This window comes from Carassius auratus, chromosome 25 (genome assembly GCF_003368295.1).
Source record: "Carassius auratus strain Wakin chromosome 25, ASM336829v1, whole genome shotgun sequence".
NCBI lineage: Eukaryota > Metazoa > Chordata > Actinopteri > Cypriniformes > Cyprinidae > Carassius > Carassius auratus.
Genome location: NC_039267.1, coordinates 854,894 through 876,395, shown reverse-complemented (window position 1 = coordinate 876,395; position 21,502 = coordinate 854,894). Strand labels below are relative to the sequence as shown.

Genomic DNA, 21,502 nt, shown 5'->3' with positions numbered 1-21,502 from the left:
TTTAAGCAACATCTTAAATATGACGTGGTGAGATCCAATCATACACACAAAAATACTGATCCTGAGCACAGCGAAGCGGTGACACTGTCACATACTCTTATCTAGTTTTGTCTCATTCAAGTATCGCATTAATTTAAAAAAAAATTACATCTCCAAATGAATGTTATTTGAAATTAAAATAAGTTGTGTATATATTGCACGATAACAGAATGTAACATTGTCATTACTTGGAAATAATATTAACGGTGCAAATGTCACACTTTTTTAATATGCCTCAACCACAAAAACAGTCAAAATATATATACATAATCAACTAAAATCCCACCTATGATAGAAACAAAAGACAACACTGAAAGCTTCAGTTCACGTGTACCTTCAAACCTCAGTGACGCTCGTATGGCTTAGACAACAACAGAAGGACATAAACACACAGTTCCCTTGCTCCTGAGGCACAAAAGAGCATTGTCACACTCGATTAAAGATCACAAACTGATTGTAGTGTTGAAACTTTGGCCCTTTTGGTGGTCTGGACTAATAACACAAGCCAGACAGGCAGCATCACTTCAGTCTCTACAGAGTTTTTTTCACTCATTTTGACAAAAAAAATAAAATTAAAATAAAATGGCGACGTTGGTTCCTGACCAGCAGGAATCAGTCAGGTGCGCAGGATTTTATAAGTAAGAATATATTATTCTTCGTTAAATGAGCCCTAACTCTAAAGAACATGTTCAGATAGACTTAGAATAGTTCATCCAAAATGAAAATTTAATTTTCAAATTAAAATATACTCCATTTAAATCATGAAAGATTTATTTAGCATTCCATCACTTGCTCACTAATGGATCCTCTGTAGTGAATGGGTGCCGTCAGAACGAGAGTCCCAACAGCTGATAAAAACATATAATCCAGAAGACGTTAACTGATGGACTGGAGTGGTGTGGGTTACTGTGATGTTTTTATCAGCTGTTTGGACTCTCATTCTCATGGCACCCATTCACTGTAGAGGATCCATTGGTGAGCAAGTAATGTAATGCTACATTTCTCCAAATATGTTCCCATGAAGAAATAAACTCATTTTTAGTTGGCCAGCAATTTTTTTTATTTTTGGGTGAACTATTTCTTCAGTGTCCATAATAAGGCACCATAACTGCTTTAGCTTTAGTAAACACTCTAGTTTTCTCAATCTGTAGGTTTTTTGTGTGGCTGAGTGTGTCTGTGGGTCAGTGATGAGGTGCTGGAGTTGATTGTGTTTACAGTGTTTGGACTGACCGTGGGTCAGATCATGTAGTTCTTCTTCAGCACCTCCAGGTACTGCTGAGTTGCTCTGCTCACGGGGTCCGGCGACTCCAGACTCACGTTCACTTCCTGAGAGCCAGAGGCCGATCCTACAGGAGACATACGGGCAGTTCCTCCTTCCAGCTCTCCTGTCCCTGAGAGAATGACATGAGAAAGTCACTTTTGAGGCCATTCACATTAATACAGAATTAATTTTCGCTTCGACTTGAGTGGAGATCCAAGCAGTCTTAATGTAATTCTAACTTAAAGGGATAGTTCACCTAAATATCTAAATTATGTCATTAATTACTCCGGGATATTGGTTTGTTTGAACTCAGAGGGAGTGTCAGCCACATTAAAAAAGTGAACAGCTTAAATCATTTGTGGATTAATACTTATTGGAGACGCGAACCGTTTAAAACGATTCAGTTCAATTTGGTGAACTGAATGATTCGTTCATGAACCGGAAATCCAGCTGCTTTGATTTGAACTCTCTCTCACACAGACACGGAAGAGAAGACAATGCTGAATAAAATAATAGTTTTTGCTATTTTTGGACCAAAATGTATTTTCGATGCTTCAAAAAATTCTAACGGACCCTCTGATGTCACATGGACTACTTTGATGATGTTTTTCTTACCTTTCTGGACATGGACAGTAGACCGTACACACAGCTTCAATGGAGGGACTGAGAGCTCTCGGACTGAATCTAAAATATCTTAAACTGTGTTCCGAAGATAAAAGGAGGCTTTACATGTTTGTGAGTTATTAATGACATAATTCTCATTTTTGGGCGAACTAACCCTTTAAGGGTGCTGCTGAAGGGAGTGGAGCTCATCTGAGGTGGGTGGGGCAAAGAGGCAGGTGGGGTTGCTACAGGGGGTTGTGGGAGGGAGGTGCTGCTGGAGGGGATTGGTCTAGAAAGATGGTGGGCGGATTGCACACTTATCCTCACTGTCCAGTTCAGACTCTGATCCGCTCCAGGATTTGTCTGCATTCTGATCTGCTTTGACTACAGACAGCATATCACAATGCTCAATGGACCCTTTTAAATTTTGTAAATTGTTGATTTAAAATGTTAATGTAACAGGCTTATTCAAACATTTTAAACACTTCAGTCTTTCCCCATACAAGTGGACAATAGCAGTTTTTTTTTGCTTATTATCCTTTTCAAGATGGCCACCTAATGGGACTTTGTTGCCTTAAAAGGACTTTGATACAGGGTAGGGATTTCAAATTAAAACAACACAACCACAAATCTTACAGACATCTCAAAAACATTTAAATGTAAAACTTACCTCCTACATTTTCTGTTTTTGAGGTGCTTATGAGTTTCTTCAAGTTTACCTTCTGTTTCTGTAAAAAAAAAAAAGCGTTATATGACCGTACCTAGTATTACAATATTTGTAATCAATTACACATGTGCAATTCAGAACTGCTTAAAAATACCTTTTGGCTCAAATCTAACTCGTAGTCATCATCTGATGAAGGCCAGGAATCAGCGTCACCACTTTTTGATGCCCTGCAAATGAACAATTTCATGCTAGATAAAATGATAATTTGTAGCTGCTATCACCCATTTCTTTTTTGATCATATCAATGCCATCTCACCTGCTAATGGAGTCTGTGTGAGTATTTTCTTCTGTGTCTGAGGAGAGTAATATAAAGGATTATCTGCGCTTAAGACAAGCATGAAAAAAAAAAAATCCATTGCGAATACAAACATTTTCTTGCCACATAGTTAAAGCTGCAGTTCATAACTTTTTGTGTTCAAAATTTACATAGAAATAAACACTGAGAAGTAGCTCCGGCAACAATGTTGTCTGCAAGACACACGCAGTTCTGTTTATAAACTGGTAGAACACAAAAAGCTATTTAATTCTCGGTGTGATTCTGTCTTTAATCTAGCATGTAAGCATACGACACACAAAAAAGAACAGCTCCTATGACAAGACACACCATGATTTACCAATTTAAGCTACACCAAATGATGTCACACTAATCTTAATATTGTGTCTTAAAGGAATAGGTCACCCAAAAATAAAAATTTGCTTAAAGTTTACTCCCCCTCAGGCCATCCATGATGTAGATGAGTTTGTTTCCTCATCAGAACAGATTTAGAGAAATTAATGTGGTGTTTTTATCAGCTGTTTGAACTCTCATTCTGACGGCACCCATGCACTGCAGAGGATTCATTGCTGAGCAAGTGATGTAATCTTAAATTTCTCCAGATCTGTTCTGATAAAGAACAAACTCGTCTAGGCCTACATCTTGGATGGCCTGAGAATGAGTAAATTTTCAGCAAATTCTTATTTTTGAGAATAATGTGTCTGATCTAAAGAACATTGGTTGGCACACATTGGCAATACCTTTCCCTGCTCCTGCGAAGCTGCTTCCTGATAAGTGTGGAATAACAGTGGGGGAACAGAACCGTATCAAAACACTGCAGCAATACTTGACTCACAAATACAAATAACACTGAAATCCTTCAAATTAAGTTAAACACAATTAGACTACCGAGAACAGACGTCTGTTTCTTTTTGCTGCCAGTGAAATAGGAGGATGACTGTAGGGATCTTCTCTTCGTCCCATGCTCGATGATCAGATGTGAACATCTGGAACAGAAAAATTCTTTATTTGAGCTCCTACAATCAAACGCTTTCTGTTTTCACCGCACACAAAACATCTGAAGTTCCTTTCCATTAATGAAACATTGCCAATGTGAACATGTCGCTATAATCAGCATTTCAATTGTTCCTAACTTTCAATGCTTTAAAACAGGTAGCAACACAAATTGCCAACATTAATTGTGAAACCAAAATACTCAGTAAGGACTATTTAAAATCAAATGGTGAGTTTGAAATATAAGCAGGCAAAAGAAGAAAATCCTTATGCTTGGTGTCCATTCATGACCGCATAATCATCAGAAGACCATCCCTTATCATCTTTCACTGTGATGTCAGCATCGTACTGCAGAAGCAAACGCACCATACTGATCTGTCCCTTGCACGCAGCGATCATCAACGCAGACCTAACAATCACAGACAGAATGTGAATTCATGTTGTTATCATTAACAAAAAAGATACTAGAAGACATTTATGTTACCTGAAATACATTTATTCTTAAAATATTAATATAATGTTTTTACTTCAGTTAGTTGCGAAGACAAAATTTTTCACTTTCATTTTGTACTTAAATTGAACTGAAACTTAAACTTTACAAAAGCCAACATAATAATGTTCTATAAAAATAAAGCAAACAAAAACAATATAATAACAATATAATAACTAACAAAAAATTACTAAAAATGAACCTGAAATAAAAATATATATATATAAAAAAAAAAACATACGACACTACGACAAAGACAACAAAATAAACTAATAAAATAACTAACATGCACAATAAATTATTTAAAAGAACTAAATTAAATCTAATTTAAAATGTTAATGATAAAATAATACTTATGTTAATCATGTCTTAATTTATTTAATATAATTATTAAATAATATAATTATTGTTTATTTATCAATTTGTTTATAAGTCCTATAATTCCTGTTTATTTATTAAGTTTGTTCAGTTTAAATAAAATAAATAGAGCACAGTTTCAAAACATTTCTACATTATATCTTCCTAAATGCACACTAGAACAATTCCTAACAATACCAAGATGACTACAGCACTTTCACTTTTGGATGAACTAATCCATTAAATTAAATTAAATTAAATTAAAATTAAATTTAACTAATCCATTAAAGAGCGTCATTCTAACCGTAGCTCCTGGTTCTTGACATTAACATCCGCTCCCTCTTTCAGTAAAAGCTCAGTCATGTTTGCATGGTTTTCCATTACAGCCAGCATCAGTGGAGTGTTGCCATCCTATCAATCAAACCACAACAAAACAAGATTGGACTGCATTAACTATCTTACATTTCAATGTGCAAGAAGATCGCTTTTGTATCTATAAGTGCATCTGGCTCAACCAATGGTATGAGTAAGCTTTTTAGTGTATATTATGCAGTACGCACTAAGTAGAAAGTTAGTACCGTAGTAGTGTTTAATAATGTGAAAATCTGAAGTGGGCCAGAATAGTTTCACCTTGTTCGGTGTGTTGATGTTGGCGGAGTGTTCCAGGAGCTGCAGCACCACAGAAAGGGAGGGGATTCGGGTGGCCAGGTGCAGTGCTGTGTTTCCACTGATGTCCACCAGGCTGGGGTCAGCCTCATGTTCCAAGAGCAAAGAGACGGAGCGGTCTTGTTCACACTGAACCGCCTACCAGACATGAATAACAAAAAAAAAAGACATACCAGTCAGCAACTATTTCTATGTATATGATTTTACAAGAACAAAATGAATGTACCTTCATTAAGGCGGAGCAGTTCTGATTGTCGCATAAGTTCAGCTTCACTTTGTTCTCCACTAAGAAGTGAAGTGCTACCATTAAATGATTCTTCATGCATCATAATGTGAACGAGAAATCAAAATAGACCCTATTCACTCTTTTAATAAACATTTTTAATATCATAAAGGTTATTCCAAAGAAACATGCTGTTAACCAATAACCAAACACCTATTTAGACATAGATTTAGCAAACTGGTGTTAGGTCAAGCTGCATTCAAGTATAAAAACAACCTTTTTTTTTTAACAATCCCATCAATTCTCTAATTTTCATGTTGAACATGGAAACAGTTACTTTATAGATGTAATAATTCCGACTTGTTGAACATTTTGATTTTTATAAAGAAAACATATTTTAATGAAAAATAACTTTTACTTAAAATGGCTAAAGAAATTGACTATTTTTTTGTACTTAATGAACGTTAAGTTACATTTCATGAAAAATACCAATATGTCTAACAAATATAAAAAAGTATTTGCTTAAAAAATAATATGGGTCATTCTTTTGTAGTTGGGAAATGAAAATGTTAGGAAGGTAAAAAAAAGAAAAGAAAAGTAATACAACTACTGGCCAAATCACTATTGCTGAGCCCTGAAGTAGATGTCTGCCTTACACACACTTTCTATAAGATTAAAATCTAACAGAGTTCAAGTGGCAAGTTCAATCTTCCATGTGAAAATCTCTGTCAGTCGTAAGATTTCGTATTTTCATTTTGCTTTGTCCACTACAAAAACAAAACAGTTTCAGTTCATCAACCATTACCTGTTTTCCTTATCCAACTGGTTTAAATCATTCTTTTTGGCCAGCTGTCTGAGTTTGACCACATCTCCGTTGAGTGCAGCCTTATGGACTTTCCCGAGGTCTTTCTCCTTCACATCGTAGCTGGCCGACAGCACGCTCCCCGTCTCGGAGGGGCTTGGGGAGCCCTTCTTCTTCTTGAGGTTGAATATCTTCTTCATGGTCTGTGACGGCACATCTCCATCAGCAGACTGTCATTTACCTGAGCTTCAGGTTCTGATCACCTTGCGTGTCTCGTCCATCCTTTAAAAATAAATCCTGCAAAGAGGATTAGAGTTATTTGATAATGACAGAGGCACAGGTCAAACTGTCCAGTGAACGTTTAGTTTGTGAAACTTCTGTTTGATCATGATTTATTCAAACAGAGTCACAGACTGAACAAAGTGTACTATAAACCCCATATAAAAAGATACTGTGGGCAAAAACCATGCTATGGTTGCAGTATTAGATGGTAATATCATGGTATTTTATTCATATAGCATGTTGTTTACAAGGTGCGCCAAGATACTGTTAAAAACACCATGGTATTTTTTTAAAACCATGGTAAATCATTGGTTTCATGTTGAATAAGCTATAAAATATAGAACAATATATTGTATTATAATGAAATGCGTCAAACAAAGCACATATAAACAGTTTGATTAAAGAAAAATGTGATATATTTATATTGTTTACAAAGAAAATCTTATAATCTCAGAGTGATCAGATTAACAATTAACAATTATAGTCAACGTGGCGAGTTTATAAACTCACCTACATTGTCGTTTCAGTATGGGTCGTCTATTTTTGGATATCAAACGAAAAATAAAACACGAAAGGATTATAAATGATGCTCGTTATCGAGTAAGACACATAGAGAAGCCGTGTTTACAACGCTAGCAAGCTAGCTGCATCTGTTACCATGGTAACAGTGTGAAGCTCCAATTTAATCCTAACAATTATTTTTTTGTACTACATACAAAACGGTTGAGAAATTTCAACAACTATTCTATATACATTTTAAATGTGTCGTCATTTAGTTTTATGTTTAATAAAATTAACGACACCGATATCAAAGCGCGGAACTCATTACGTTTTGCTCTGTTTTCACACGGAATGTCAAACACGCCGACGTCACGATGGAGGCGGGGACTTCACCGCTCTCTTCCTGCATTGGACGGTTTGAATCAATGACAGGCATGCGTATCATCCAATGAGAGCACAGCTAGAATTCCTCTTGATTGTGATTGGATAAGTTTGCATTGACAGACAGCAGTACTGTCTAATTGCATGCACTGATTATAAGGTCCCGCCCAGAATCGGCGGTTCGTAGTCATTATTTGTCAGAGGAGAATTTTAAACCGTTTGAGCGGGTGGCAGGAAAACAAGAGTGAGTGGAGCCGAAGTATTTTGTCATGTTAAATTAGCATCTAATGTTTAGTAACATAATAGAAGCCAGGATTATAACTTTGGATCATCAAATCTTTGTTTTTGCAGCGCTATCGTGCATCCAGGCTAAAGAGGTAACTTAACGTTGGATGCCGTTATTGTGCTGCTGGTTAGATTAACGGTAGCTAGGTTGGTTAAGGATTCGTAAAAAGGTCAGAAATAAACTCACATTTTAGTTATTTCTATGTCATTTTGTGTAAATGTAATATACTTACGCCAAAAAGGTAACAACTGAAACTTAATATATAACGTTATTAGTTTATCTTATTCAAGCATTTGCGGCTGTGACTGGACTGCGATCGGAATAAGGATTTCATTTATAAAAGCAGAATTAGATTAAATGTTTTTATTCGTGACTGTAAAAATGTTAGTCATAACGTTAAAGGTTTAGTAACGTTACGCAGTAATCTATCGTTTCCTGGATCATAAATCAGTAAAATAGTTTTCCATTGTCTGGAGAAAAGCCGTTTAAATTCTCGATTTCTTTATAAGATAATCGATGTCAAATAAAGCGGTTTCAATGCTAGATCTGGAAGCAAATGAGATGCATGTAATTATAAACGAGTGTGGGCCTTTTCCTCTTTGTTGTCAAGTTTGCCACAACAAAGCAAATGCATGACAACTTGGGAATAATGCCCAGTGGTCATAGCGTAAAGTTATTTTGTGACCATTTGCATGCAAATCGATTTTAGCCCCTGAAATGCCACTGTTTACAGATTCTTTTTATTCGTCAGAGCTTTCCTTGTGTGTTTCCAGGGACGCCACCATGAGTTCCTTGCCGGAGACCACGCGCTCCCTCATGGAGGTTTTTAATGGAAAACTGCAAAGTTTTACTAATGAAATCGACAGTGTCCACATGGTGTGGCTGGAGGAGATCCAGCAGGAAGCGTATCGCATGTTTTCGAGGTGAGAGACTGTAAATGTGAGGTGGAGTATGTTACACTTCATACTGTTGATCTATTGTTACTAGTGGCTTGTCACTTTTTGTGTAAAAGCCTTTGTCCATGAGAAATGTTTCATTAGACTGTGCTGGGTTTAACACTGTGAGATAACTTCTTTTTTTATTATTATTATTATTATTCAGTTCAATCTTTTGAAGAGAGTTTTAACAAAGTTAATTCAAATTCAGCTTGAGTTTTCAGCAAAAATTAATTGTAAATGCCTGAATTCTGCAATTTTTCTTGTCATGAATATAACCACAGAAGCTGGCATTGCTTTGAAATCAAAGAAGCAAACTATTCAGGTTATTAGACCTGCTCATAAAGAACACGTTTTGTTGTGCTGCAGTGACTTCAGCACCGAGCCAGAACTCATGCCAAAGACTCCGTCACAGAAAAAGACAAACCGCAGGAAGAGAGTGTCGATGGAGCTCAACGAGTCTCGCAGCAAAAGACGGTAAAGGATTTACAGTCTTTGTTAATTTCCTTGGTACAGAAACATTTTACAGGTCTACGGCAACATCTGTTTATATTCATATTTCATTAGAGTTATTTGTTTTGTTTTTGGATTTCTACAATTTAGATGGTTTAATAAAGTAATCCTGCGGTCCTGTAGGGCTACAATATTTATTTTTTTAAGTAATTTTAAATAAGTTTCTGGATAAATTGTAATTTTATACCACTGTAGGTTTCCTGTGTCTGTTTGACTATAGAATAAAAAACTTTGTGCGTGTGTACAGTACAGACCAAAAGATTGGAGACACCTTCTCATTCAAAGAGTTTTCTTTATTTTCATGACTATGAAAATTGTAGATTCACACTGAAGGCATCAAAACTATGAATCAACACATGTGGAATTATATATGGAATTATATACATATCAAAAAAGTGTGAAACAACTGAATATGTCATATTGTAGGTTCTTCAAAGTAGCCATCTTTTGCTTTGATTACTGCTTTGCACACTCTTGGCATTCTCTTGATGAGCTTCAAGAGGTAGTCACCTGAAATGGTCTTCAAACAGTCTTGAAGGAGTTCCCCGAGAGATGCTTAGCACTTGTTGGCCCTTTTGCCTTCTGTCTGCGGTCCAGCTCACCCCTAAACCATCTGGATTGGGTTCAGGTCCGGTGACTGTGGAGGCCAGGTCATCTGGCGCAGCACCCCATCACTCTCCTTCTTGCTCAAATAGCCCTTGATGCCTTCAGTGTGACTCTACAATTTTCATAGTCATGAAAATAAAGAAAACTCTTTGTATGAGAAGGTGTGTCCAAACTTTTGGTCTGTACTGTTTATGCAGAACTATGTTCTCGTAGCTCAACAGTGAAACATGGTGCCAACAATGTGAAGGTCATGGGTTTGGTTCCCCGAAATGCAAACTCAAATTAGCAGTTTTTTTCCCTCGTACAATGTAGTATGATGTCATTGTCTCTGTAGTTTCTCCAAGGGGAAACGCAGCAACCTGCGTCGCTCCTCAGTCCAGATGACCCTGACCACCCTCTCAGAACTCGTCACGCCACACGTGCCGACCGACAGCTCTGAGAGCCTGATGGAGGAACCTTCTCGCCGCACACGTCGCAACAAAACCACTGCCCCGGCTGAAACCGAACCTGTCAAGCGAAGCACTCGTAACAAAGGTGGCGCCAAAGCTAAGGAGGTGGAAGAAGTGTCAGAGAGCGTTCCAGATGTGAATGAAGCCATTGAGGTGCAGGATTCTGGCTCCGATCAGATCCTGGTGTCTGAAGCCGTGGTGAAGATTCCCTCCTCGGAGCGTCTGAGTGCAGATTTGCTGCTGAATGCTGGTGTGTCTCCGGGCCGATCCGCTAATAAAATCCCCATCGCTGCATTTGGGTTGCAGACGACACCTCAGGGATCATCTCGGACGTCAGCTCGGCGCTCGCTGGTGGTACGCCGTTCTCTGGTGGGCCTCAGGCAGAGCATGACCCAGGAAGCTGTTCGCAGGGCATCTCGGCGCTCTTTCCTGAAGAAGAAAGCCAGACTGGGAACCTCGACTTGCAGCAGCTCTGTCAGCGGTGAGACACTTACATTTACAGTCACCGCTACAAAACTAAACTCATATAATTTAGAGTCGCCAACTACAGTTGCAATGGTTCGAGGTCGGTTTGAATGCCTTTAATAGGATTTAACACTTTATAATTTGTGCTGTTTAATGTGATTGTTTCTTTGTTAGCTTAGTCGTTTATATCTCCATTGCTCTTTCCAGAAGATATCTGTATGGATGTTGAGACTGAGGAAATGGAGAACAAAGAAGAACAGTGAGTGCTTTTACTTTCTGTTTCAGTTGTTGAATTGTTTCTTCTGGGATTCAAAACCATAACCTTTCAGTTAACAGTCAAAGATCTTTTAAACACTGTTTCACTGTCCTGTTTTAGGGTTGATGCACCCCAAATTGTCACTGAACCAGCTACTGAAACTAAACCTGAACCAGCTACTGAAACTAAACCTGAAGCAGAAATAGTCCAAACTGAGGTGAGAAGAACTTTCTGCTGTGGTTTTTATTTACCTTTGATAAAAAAAAAGACACAAGAGCCAGATATAAGGCCTATTCACAGCAAGGGCAATAACCAGAAGGATAAAGATTGATACATTTTTCTAAATTTAAGAAAATCGCACCAGAGCTGTTGCGATGACTTTACGGAGGAACAATATAATAGATCACTTTTCGAATAAGTTTTTGCCGCTGATGAATTACACAAACCTTGACAGCAATCCGATGGACAGGATGAACATTAGATCAGATCTCTGTGTATCAGTGGCCGATTTCAGAGTGCTTGTGTATACAAAAATCTCACTGGATTATTACGATTAATGGAAAATGAGTTTTGTAAAATGATACTTCCTACTAACACATTAAAGCAAATGTTGAAATAACTGGTGAAAATAGTAATAGCCTTGAACTCTTGCAAAGTGCTCTTAATTCATAGTTCTGTGTGAACAGGCCATAAGCAAACACAGTATGATGTTAGAAACTATTTTATTGCAATTTGTAAATAACTGATGGCTGGGTGCTTTCGTAGGAACTTGATCCCGAGAAGACTGAAGTAATGGAATCTAAGGTAAAAGACACACTTCCAGAAGAGATTGCTGAATCTAGCACCACTGAGAACTGTCGCTTCACACGATCCATGGCCCGCCCTTCAGAAACTGGTACATGTCTAACAGATCTGCTGATATAAAAAATGGAGCGTGTAATTGGGTTGACATATAAGATTTGATATTCATTTACTTATTTTCCTGTAACAACAGATGGAGCAGAATCCAAAGAAGGTGACCGGTGAGCTCACTGCTAATTTGTTTTCCTCATTATAGTTGGTGGATTTATGCCGAGTGTTTTCTAATAGTCTTTGTGCTTTTCCATCAGGCCTACGCGTTCAGGATCAAAGCGTCACGCAGCTCAGGAAAGCACCACACCCAAGAAGAAACAATCCCCTCCGAAGAAGTGCCTCACGGTATGTATATCTGACCCACCGTATTGCTGATCATCCACCAAAACTAATCCATTAAGAAGCCACAACCATCTTTTGAGTCTTGTAGAGAGGAAAAGCGTATTTGTGGTTATCTGTGGGGTTTTTTGCATTCTGTAAAAAGGATTTTTAATGATTTCTTGACAATGATTAGCGAGTCTTGGATTGGACCAGACAATCCATTATGTGTCCATTTGTTGTGTCCCTGTAGAGTACTGCTCCACACATGAGATCATTCTTGCAAACGGTGCAGAAGAACCAGATGCTTATGATGACGCCTGGGTCTCTGGGCCGCAGCACCATCATAAAATCCTTCATCAAACAATCTGCCACCAAAACTGACACCAAGGTGAGCAGGGATATTTCTGTATTTCAGAGTAGTCTAATATGTTTGGTTGCATTGACTATAAATATTTGCTAATGTGCTTCTCCAAGTAGAAGTTATTTAGTTGGTAATTGTACTTCCTGTCTCTCCCCCTCAGTTGGGCTCTGGCTCTGTGGTGAGTATAAACAGTGAATCAAGACTGAGGTCATTTCCATTTCAGTCACAACTATTTCTGTTTGACTATTCCCATGTTATGAGTGGCCATTTGGTTGTACTGTTCAAAAGTTTGGGGTTGGTAAGATGCTTTTATTCAGCAATTTTCCTTTAAATTTATCAAAAATGAAAGTGAAGACATTTATAAATAATTCAAACATTTTTTTTTTTAATGAATGCTGTTCTTTTGAACTTTATTAATCTTAAGAGTCCTGAAAAAATGGGAAAATATATATAAAAATAAGAAACGTAAAACGTTTATTAGCAAAATGAGTAAGAAAGCTTGGAGGCACGGCATACACCTAGATGTCAAATAAAGTTACACAAAGTTTAAATAAAATAAAAATCAGCAGTCACTGTGGAACCAATTCAATAAGAAACAAATGTTTTAAAAAACTTCCAATATCACCTTAGATAGACGGCAAAAGTCAACAGGCTTTTAAAAATCCAAAATATTGTCAAACAGATGCTTTTTCATTTCGTAACTAAATCATCCACCATGGTCTTGTCTGTCTCACCTCACCTTTCTTGTCAGTGAGCTCGACTCAATCTCCTCACTGGATAAATGAAATCTGATCTGTGATGCAACTGTTGTTTAGCTTAATTGTAGTGTCTGTTCTTTTACTGAAATTATTTTTATTACTGTAAAAAATCTTGCCTTGCCTAACTGGTGTTGCAGCTTAAATGTCAGCACAGTCTATCGCGGGAAGCCTATCTTATGGTATTGCAGTTTTTACTTTTTGATCAAATAAATGCAGCCTTTGACTTTGTGTGAATATAAGTGGGGAAAAAAAATATATATACTGATCCCAAGCATTTGAACAAGAGTGAAACTCATACTTAAATTCATTTGATAGGCACTTTGTCACTAAACTGAAATGACACCGTACCATTCAGAATTTGTCAGATTAACCTCGTCATTCAGGTGGTGTGTGTCTTTGTGGTTGGGGAAGTTCACATTCACCCATTTTTGTGTTTGAGCCCTAAGCAAGAAATCTGTCTGTTTTTAATCCATGTTTCTCATGTAAAGCAAAAATCCATGTCCTTATGTTGTTTAGCTCTAGCTTCCATCATCCTTGTTTGAATTTTTTTTTTTTTTTTTTAAACAAATACTCTAAAATTACCACTTTTCCTCCAGGAGCGAGAACGGCAGAAATGGGACGCCTTGAACAAGAAAATAGAACAAGAGAATGAACGAAAGAAAAAGATTGAGGAGGAGAGACGAAAGAAACAGGAAGAAATGAAAAGGTGGGAGAAGGTGCTTTTTCTGTGTGTGTTTGCCGTTGATCGATTTTGTACTTTAGAATGAATTATAATTATTAATCTAGATTAAGTGTGAATGCAAATCAGGACACAAAAGTGAATTCTGTCTGCTTTAGGAAGCGGGACGAACGTTTGAAGCGGGTTGTTGAGGCTCGAGTGAAAGGTGAAAAGGAGAAGGAGCAGGAAAAGAAAAAGAAGATTGAGGAAAAGATGGCACAGCTGGAGAAGAAAACTGATATGGTACTTAAGCAACCCTCCGAGTAAATCACTCACATATACAGCTAAATCATCACTCTTGGAGACCAAATGATGTCTGATATTAGCAAAGGCTGTGTGTGATTTGGAGGCTAAGTATAAGTTTTTGCATATTTTTCCTGACTTAGCGCTTAAGAGTTTCACTCTCCGTCAAGCATTCCTTGCTTTTTTTTTTTTTCAGTTCAACTGAATGTTTGCGCAGTGCACCTGTATTAGACGTACTGTAAACTCTAGCGTAAAGGTGCACGACTCGCCATTGCTTGTGTGAGAGCAGAAAGCGAGAGAGTCTTGCATGCATTCAGAAGTGGCATGATACTGGTGAATGGTATTCTTTGCTGTATGTCCGTGTCAAAATAGCAGCGTTCCTTTTGGAATTCTTCAGCTTTTAAGAACTGCCGGGTTCTCTGGTAGTAGGCGGAACTAATGCAATGCCAACGAGTCTAATTAGCTGGTGCTCACCTATTATCATCTGTTTTGATTTCAGCAAATCAATTCTATGGAATGCAGACAACGTGATTAGTATTCATCTAAATCTATTGTGTCTGTTTCTCTCTCTCTCTCTCTCTCTCTCAGCTGCGTGTTGAGCGGTTGGCTGAGGAGAAAGCCAAGAAGAAGGTGGCCACTAAAAGACAGGAAGAGCTGGATCTCCGCAAGAAACAGGAGGAGGCAGCCAGACAAAAGAAACTTCAGCAAGTTGTAAGTCAACCTCGGCCATCAAAGTGGAGAGTCAATGTTGAAAGACATTCAAGTGTAGGTGATGGATGACCTCAAATAATGGAAGTGTACTTTACAAACAAATTGTGTATTTATTGTTCTGCAACAACTTTCCTTTTCGATCCAATAGCAAATAATATCAAGCTTAATATGGTAGAGAAGATATTATGAGAAGATATATATATATATATTTACATTTCTTATGCTCATCAATGCTGCATTTATTTTATCTACTGTATAGTGTACAGTTATATTCTGAATCTATTTTCTGTTTGTATATATTTTTCGTTTGATGGACAGCTGATTTTTCAGTGTCATTATTCCAGTCTTTAATGTCACATAATCCGTTAGAAATCATCATATGATGTTGATTTGATGCTCAAGAAACCTTTATTACCGTATTATAAAAGTTGAAAACAGTTGTGCTGTGTCACATTAATTTAAGTTTCTGTGTTTTTCAGTCTTTGAATAGAAAGTTGAAAAGAAAATTTTTTGAAATGGAAATGTTACTATGATTATATAAATGTTTTACGGTCACATTGGATAAATTTTGTGCATGCATATATGTATGTGTATATGTGTGTATAATATATAGATATATATATATATAACACCGTAATTCCTCAAATGAAAACAGGTAGTCAAATAAACACCGGGCCTTGTAGTGGCTGGGGGCATGGTCAACACGGACAAATAAAGGCCGGGGGGAAATTTGTGCAGCAGAGCCAGATAACGAACGTACACACCCACTGCCGGAGTGTTTCTCGTTCTCAAGTCAAGAACCGGTTGCATCGGTTTTCGGATCACCAGTACACTGAACCGAGAACCGTTTCTGTCTGATTATTTTTTTTTTATTATTATTTGTACTGATCCCAAACTTAACCAAAAGCTAATTGTAGTTAACCATTTATATACTTGTCTTTTTCTTCAGGAGGAAGAGGAGCGGCGGCACCAGGAGATGCTGGCCAAACGCAAGGCTGAAGAGGAGCGAGAGAAGGCCCGCAAACTGGCAGAGGCCACACGTGCTCTGGAGCTGAAGAGGGAACAAGAGCGGGAGAAAGAGAGGGAGCGCGAACGAGAGCGGGAAAGAGAGCGCGAGCGGGAAAGAGAAAGACAGGCGGCAGCTGAAAAGTTGGTGGTCATTTTTCGTGCACTTGTTTGAAATGAAAGCATGGCACTCAGAGTTACTAAATACACGTTTGTGTCTTTGTAGAGAAAGACTAGAGAGAGAGAAGGCTATTGCTCTTCAGAAGGAACTGGAGAGAGCAGCCAGAGAGAAAGAGAGGATGGAGATGGAGGAGAAGAGGAAAATGGTAAGGATTTTGTTTGTTGTTCTAATGACTTTTGTTATTTTTGTCATTTTAAAATTTGCAACAAGATGTGTAGATGGTTAGTTTTTCTATTTCTATCATGTGGAACGCCACTGGTCCCACCCCCCTGCTTAGGACACTTGTTAACATTCCCATAATCTTATCAAATTAGTTTGTTCCATTAACAGGAAGAGCAGCGGAAGGCTGAAGAGGAGAGGGAAGCCCAACAGAAACGTGCAGCTGCAGCCTCTGCCCCGGCGCCCCCTACAGTTACAGCACAGGTAACTACCAACACCTAAAGTCAATTGCCCTTGTTTTTTTAGGATTCATCATATCCTCAGATCCACCTTTTTCCTCAACGCGGAACTTAGCCTATGGGTGAGGCTTCTGGATCATTAACCGCTATACGTAAATGACAAAAATAACACCTGTATCTGTTTGCACCAAAAACCAGTGTGTTCATAATTAAGATAATACACTAAAATAATATGACAAGACACCAATTTTCAATATCAAGCAGCAAAACAAACTGTTTTGTACAGTTAAAAATAGCTGGACGTGGATGAGACCGGGGGCTAGACCCATAGAAAGGTGGATAGTATTTAGTCATTTTGAGTTGGCTTTTACATGTATTTACATGATTGTACAATTGTATAAATTTTTTTTACTTTTTTCCATTTAATTTAGTAACTTATTTGAATGTATTAATTTTACCACTTTAACTAACTTCATTCAGTTAGTGGCTAATTCACAATTTAATTTTACTTAAGTTATTCGTGTAATTTATGTTTTGTTTAGATTTTTACCTAACAATATCCAAATAAAACTCAATTTAATTTGTGTGTAAACTGGGGAAATTATTCCAACCAGCAAGAATTCTGGCTCCCACTTATTGGTTCTGTGCCCATGTGGAACACAGAACAGTCACTTTAAGAAGTTACTCCTTACTGCCTCGTGGGGTAAGGATGATCATGAGAAAGGTGAGGGATCAGACCAGAACTACACTGGAGGAGCTTGTTAATGATCTTAAGGCAGTTGAGACCATAGTCACCAAGCAAAACATTGGTAACACACTACACTACAATGGACTGGAATCCTGCAGCTTACGCAAGGTCCCCCTGCTCAAAAAGTCACATGTACAAGCCTGTTTAAAGTTTGCAAAGAACATACAAATGATTTATGGAAAGTTTGGGAGAAAGTGCTGCAGTCAGATGAGACCAAAATTGAGCTCTTTGGCATTAACTTGACTCGCTGTGTTTAGAGGGAGAGAAATACTGATAGTAACCCCAAGAACACCAAGTCCAGCATGGAGGTGGACACATTATGTTTTGAAGCTTTCTGCTAAGTGTACAAGACGACTTCACCGCATTGAGGTGCAAATGGACATGTACTGTCAAATCTTGGAGAACCACCACCACATCTCAGCCAGAACACAGAAGATGGGTCATGGATGGGTCTGTCAGCATGACTGTGACCCAAAACATACCACCAGGGCAACAAAGGAGTGGCTCAAGAAGAAGCACATTAAGGGCATGGAGTGGCCTAGCCAGTCTCCAGACCTCAATCCTATAGAAAATCTGTGGCAGGAGCTGAACCTTTGAGTAGCCAACAACAGCCAAAAAACCTTAAGGATTTAGAGAGGATTCGTAAAGAGCAGTGGATCAAAAATGCCTCCAGAGATGTAGACAAACCTGCTTTACCAACTACAAGAAACAATTTGCCTCTGTGCTTGCCAACAAGGGTTTCTGCAAGTATTAAGACTTGTTTTCAGATACTATATTTTACTCACTGAAATGCAAATCAATCTCTAACCTTTTTGTACTATGGTTTTGGTTGATATTCTCTCGCTGTACATTTAAAATAAACCTATCATACAAATTACATACACATAAGTGGGCAAACTTATAAATCAGCAGGGGATCAAATAAATATTTTCCCCACTGTATGTATGTATGTGTTTGTTTTTGTATAAACAAACACATACACACACCATCAATAAGCATGTCAAATATGCTTGTGTAGATTTTTTTTTTGTGTGTGTGTGTATATTATAATTTTTCATTTTTTATTATTATTATTCATACATGCCTGCATTTTATTTATAATTTACATTTTGGTACTTTACAAATCCATTTGAAATTATTATAATTTTTTTATTAACAGGTCTCTGCCACAAAAACACAAGCAGCTAACATGCTCAACACAACTATAACTAAAAGTTCAGCTTTAAAACAGACCGTAGATATTGAGGTAAATACCTGTGCTTTTTTATTTTATTTTTTTGTACTAAATTCCAAGCATTTAATATATGCATCTAGTAAATATTTACTAAAACTCTTATTCCATCCACAGAACTCTGTTCTGAGTACTCCAGTTGGGAAAGGAGCTGCTCACAATAAGACCGTAGATCTCGGACCTGGACTCAACGTGACTGTGGACATTGAGGTGAGGTCACGGCAACTATTGTGTCTTTTTCCACCGCTGAAGGAGGGAATGTGTCAGAGAACATTTCTAAGCACAGAAAAGTTCCCAGAGAAGCAAAGCGATGAAGAGAAGCCCTTGTAATACAAGCAGAGTTCTTCTAACTTGAAGGAAAAAAACAACTTGATGTCTGGAACAGGGGATTTCTCACCCCATCTCTTGTTTTATACTTTGCAGCAATCGCCACAATCATACCAGATCACCCCAAAGGGCCAGAAAGTGAATGTTTTAGTGAATCCTGAAGATTATGGCATGGACCAGAACAGCGATGACTCAACAGATGATGAATCTGCACCCAGAAAACCCATCCCGTCCTGGGCTGAGGGTATGTTTATATGTAGTTACATTTTACGTTATGTTCCATCTGGACCGTCAGAACTCTGTTCATATGTTTATTTGAAAGTATTTACTGTATTCCCCTAATGTGACGTGTTTTTTTTGCAGGTATGCAATTGCAGCAAGCCGTCATGAAGCAATATTACAATCCACTAGATCTCCATTCATATTTTGGAGAACCTGAACCTCCCAAACTGGAGGCGATCTTCAGGCGGACTAAACCTCGCTTCTTTAAACGCACTAGCTCTGCTGTCTGGCATTCTCCACCACGTTTGGGAAATCTGAGCAATTGATAAGCAGATGTATTATTATTTTTTTCCTACTTTTTTTTCCGTCATTTTTATGTTTTCTTTTTTACTTTGAGCTCACTTTAATAAAGCTTTTAAAAGTCTGTATGTAGGTTAGACTGAGAAGGAAAAGAGCAGAATGTGTTATTTAGATTTCACAAAAGATGATGCCCATTCTCAGTTTCCTGCTGCTGAGGGCTCATGTTTATTTTCCTGCTTTTAAAAAAAAAAAAAGAATGGGACTGCCTTGTCACAAATGTATTTAAATATAGTGTTAAATGTTATAAATTTGGAAGTGTACACGGGAGCTGCTACAAATGGGATGGAAAGATAGAAAATCTGGGGATGTTGTCCGTCTACAAAATTCACTTCACAGAGTGTCAGATTTACTCTGGACTGTTAATAAAAGGTATCATTTCGAAGTGTGTGTTTGTGCGTGTGATTTGAAAAGTCAGAAAACATGTTTGACAAAAAAAAAAAAACTTGAGGAAAAATTATGAATTGAAATGCTATCATTTTCTAATGTCTTTGTTCATTTGTGTCTTTCAGAGAGAGATCATACCAATTCCTTACATAATACCTAATTGGAATAGCATTGTGGAGAATATACCTTGGGAGAAAGTATGGACCTTGCCTCATAGATATCTGCTTACCAACAAAGTAAAATAAATAAAATTTAAGTTAATTCACAAATGTTACCCAACTAAAATTAGACATTGACGTGAGTTGCTGTTTTTGTCATTCTTCTGAAGAAGTCTTCATTCATTTATTTTGGCAATGCTCCTACACTGAATAATTTTGGTCAGACTTTTTGGCATTCATTCAGTGCTATTTTGTAAGTGACTTCTCTTTTTGTTTTCATTTGGATTGTTTGACCATTCAAAACAGAATACTGGAACATATTACATAATTAATTTATGTTTCCTGTTAGCTAAATTTCACATTTATAAACAAAAGTTTACTGGCTATAAACCTCTTTTTTCTTTATTCAAATTGGACTTAGACAAATATGTGGAAACTATACCACATCCAGACTTAAGAGAGGGTTCGCGAATCATTTGAGTCATCTGAATCATTTGCGGGATCGGACTTCAGAGCGGGTTCGCGAATCATTTGAGTCATCTGAATCATTTGCGTCATTTGAGTCAAATGGCGACTTCAGAGCGGGTTCGCGAATCATTTGAGTCAGAACGCGACTTCAGAGCGGGTTCGCGAATCATTTGCGTCATCTGAATCATTTGCGAGTCAGATCGCGACTTCAGAGCGGGTTCGCGAATCATTTGAGTCAGAACGCGACTTCAGAGCGGGTTCGCGAATCATTTGAGTCAGAACGCGACTTCAGAGGGGGTTCGCGAATCATTTGAGTCAGAACGCGACTTCAGAGGGGGTTCGCGAATCATTTGAGTCAGATCGCTACTTCAGAGCGGGTTCGCGAATCATTTGAGTCATATCGCGACTTCATAGCGGGTTAGCGAATCATTTGAGTAATATCGCGACTTCATAGCGGGTTCGCGAATCATTTGAGTCAGATCGCGACTTCATAGCGGGTTCGTGAATAATTTGAGTCAGAGCGGGTTCGCGAATCATCTGAGTCATCTGAATCATTTGCGTCATTTGCGGGATCGGGACTTCAGAGCGGGTTCGCGAATCATTTGAGTCAGATCGGGACTTCAGAGCGGGTTCGCGAATCATTTGGGTCATCTGAATCATTTGCGTCATTTGAGTCAAATGGCGACTTCAGAGCGGGTTCGCGAATCATTTGAGTCAGATCGCGACTTCAGAACGGGTTCGCGAATCATAACGCGATCTAACAGGCACAAGCGAGTCTTTTAAAAACAGCAACAAACTTAAAATACAAATACACAAAATAAAAGTCATTTTATGCAAATCCACAGCTTTTTTAATCTACAGATCAAGCATTATAATGTGAGTATATAATATTGGAGAGAGTTTCACCATGCATCCTGCTGTATGGACGAGGTGCGCTCTATTTGAAT

The 21,502-nt window shown here is 37.9% G+C and overlaps 2 protein-coding genes across 6 annotated transcripts; one reads left to right on the top strand and one right to left on the bottom strand.

Annotated features, from left to right (window-relative positions):
* Positions 1-1,057: 1,057 nt before the first annotated feature.
* Positions 1,058-5,751, bottom strand: LOC113042915 (ankyrin repeat domain-containing protein 7-like). The gene is made up of 10 exons (XM_026201928.1): positions 5,637-5,751; positions 5,375-5,548; positions 5,049-5,155; positions 4,169-4,306; positions 3,793-3,890; positions 3,645-3,671; positions 2,887-2,923; positions 2,725-2,797; positions 2,574-2,631; positions 1,058-1,430 (listed from the first exon to the last, which is right to left on the bottom strand). Exons 1-10 carry the CDS (start codon positions 5,730-5,732, stop codon positions 1,276-1,278), a joined length of 963 nt encoding a protein of 320 aa, XP_026057713.1. The 5' UTR covers positions 5,733-5,751; the 3' UTR covers positions 1,058-1,275.
* Positions 5,752-7,769: 2,018 nt separating this feature from the next.
* LOC113042914 (inner centromere protein A-like) lies at positions 7,770-19,927 on the top strand. Of its 5 annotated transcripts, none has more exons than XM_026201925.1 (21): positions 7,770-7,843; positions 8,659-8,808; positions 9,190-9,297; positions 10,274-10,869; positions 11,064-11,112; positions 11,230-11,326; positions 11,875-12,004; positions 12,104-12,131; positions 12,219-12,306; positions 12,533-12,670; positions 12,804-12,821; positions 13,998-14,107; positions 14,239-14,362; positions 14,951-15,073; positions 16,023-16,222; positions 16,305-16,404; positions 16,590-16,682; positions 18,565-18,651; positions 18,754-18,846; positions 19,060-19,207; positions 19,327-19,927. In XM_026201925.1, exons 2-21 carry the CDS (start codon positions 8,669-8,671, stop codon positions 19,509-19,511), a joined length of 2,655 nt encoding a protein of 884 aa, XP_026057710.1. In that variant the 5' UTR covers positions 7,770-7,843; positions 8,659-8,668; the 3' UTR covers positions 19,512-19,927. The 5 variants fall into 5 exon arrangements, with proteins under 5 accessions (XP_026057710.1, XP_026057708.1, XP_026057709.1 ...); XM_026201923.1 differs by having other exon boundaries at positions 11,061-11,112; XM_026201924.1 differs by having other exon boundaries at positions 7,820-7,976; positions 11,061-11,112.
* The last annotated feature ends 1,575 nt before the right edge of the window (positions 19,928-21,502 follow it).

Bases quoted from the DNA above. Each gene is read 5' to 3' on its own strand.
- LOC113042914 (XM_026201923.1), top strand. From the start codon at position 8,669: ATGAGTTCCTTGCCGGAGACCACGCGCTCCCTCATGGAGGTTTTTAAT. The intron at 8,809-9,189 runs GTGAGAGACTGT...GTTGTGCTGCAG, and splicing joins GCGTATCGCATGTTTTCGAG to TGACTTCAGCACCGAGCCAG. The intron at 14,363-14,950 runs GTACTTAAGCAA...TCTCTCTCTCAG, and splicing joins TGGAGAAGAAAACTGATATG to CTGCGTGTTGAGCGGTTGGC.
- LOC113042915 (XM_026201928.1), bottom strand. From the start codon at position 5,732: ATGAAGAATCATTTAATGGTAGCACTTCACTTCTTAGTGGAGAACAAA. The intron at 5,549-5,636 runs GTACATTCATTT...CATGTCTGGTAG, and splicing joins ACTGCTCCGCCTTAATGAAG to GCGGTTCAGTGTGAACAAGA. The intron at 5,156-5,374 runs GTGAAACTATTC...TTTGATTGATAG, and splicing joins ACATCAACACACCGAACAAG to GATGGCAACACTCCACTGAT.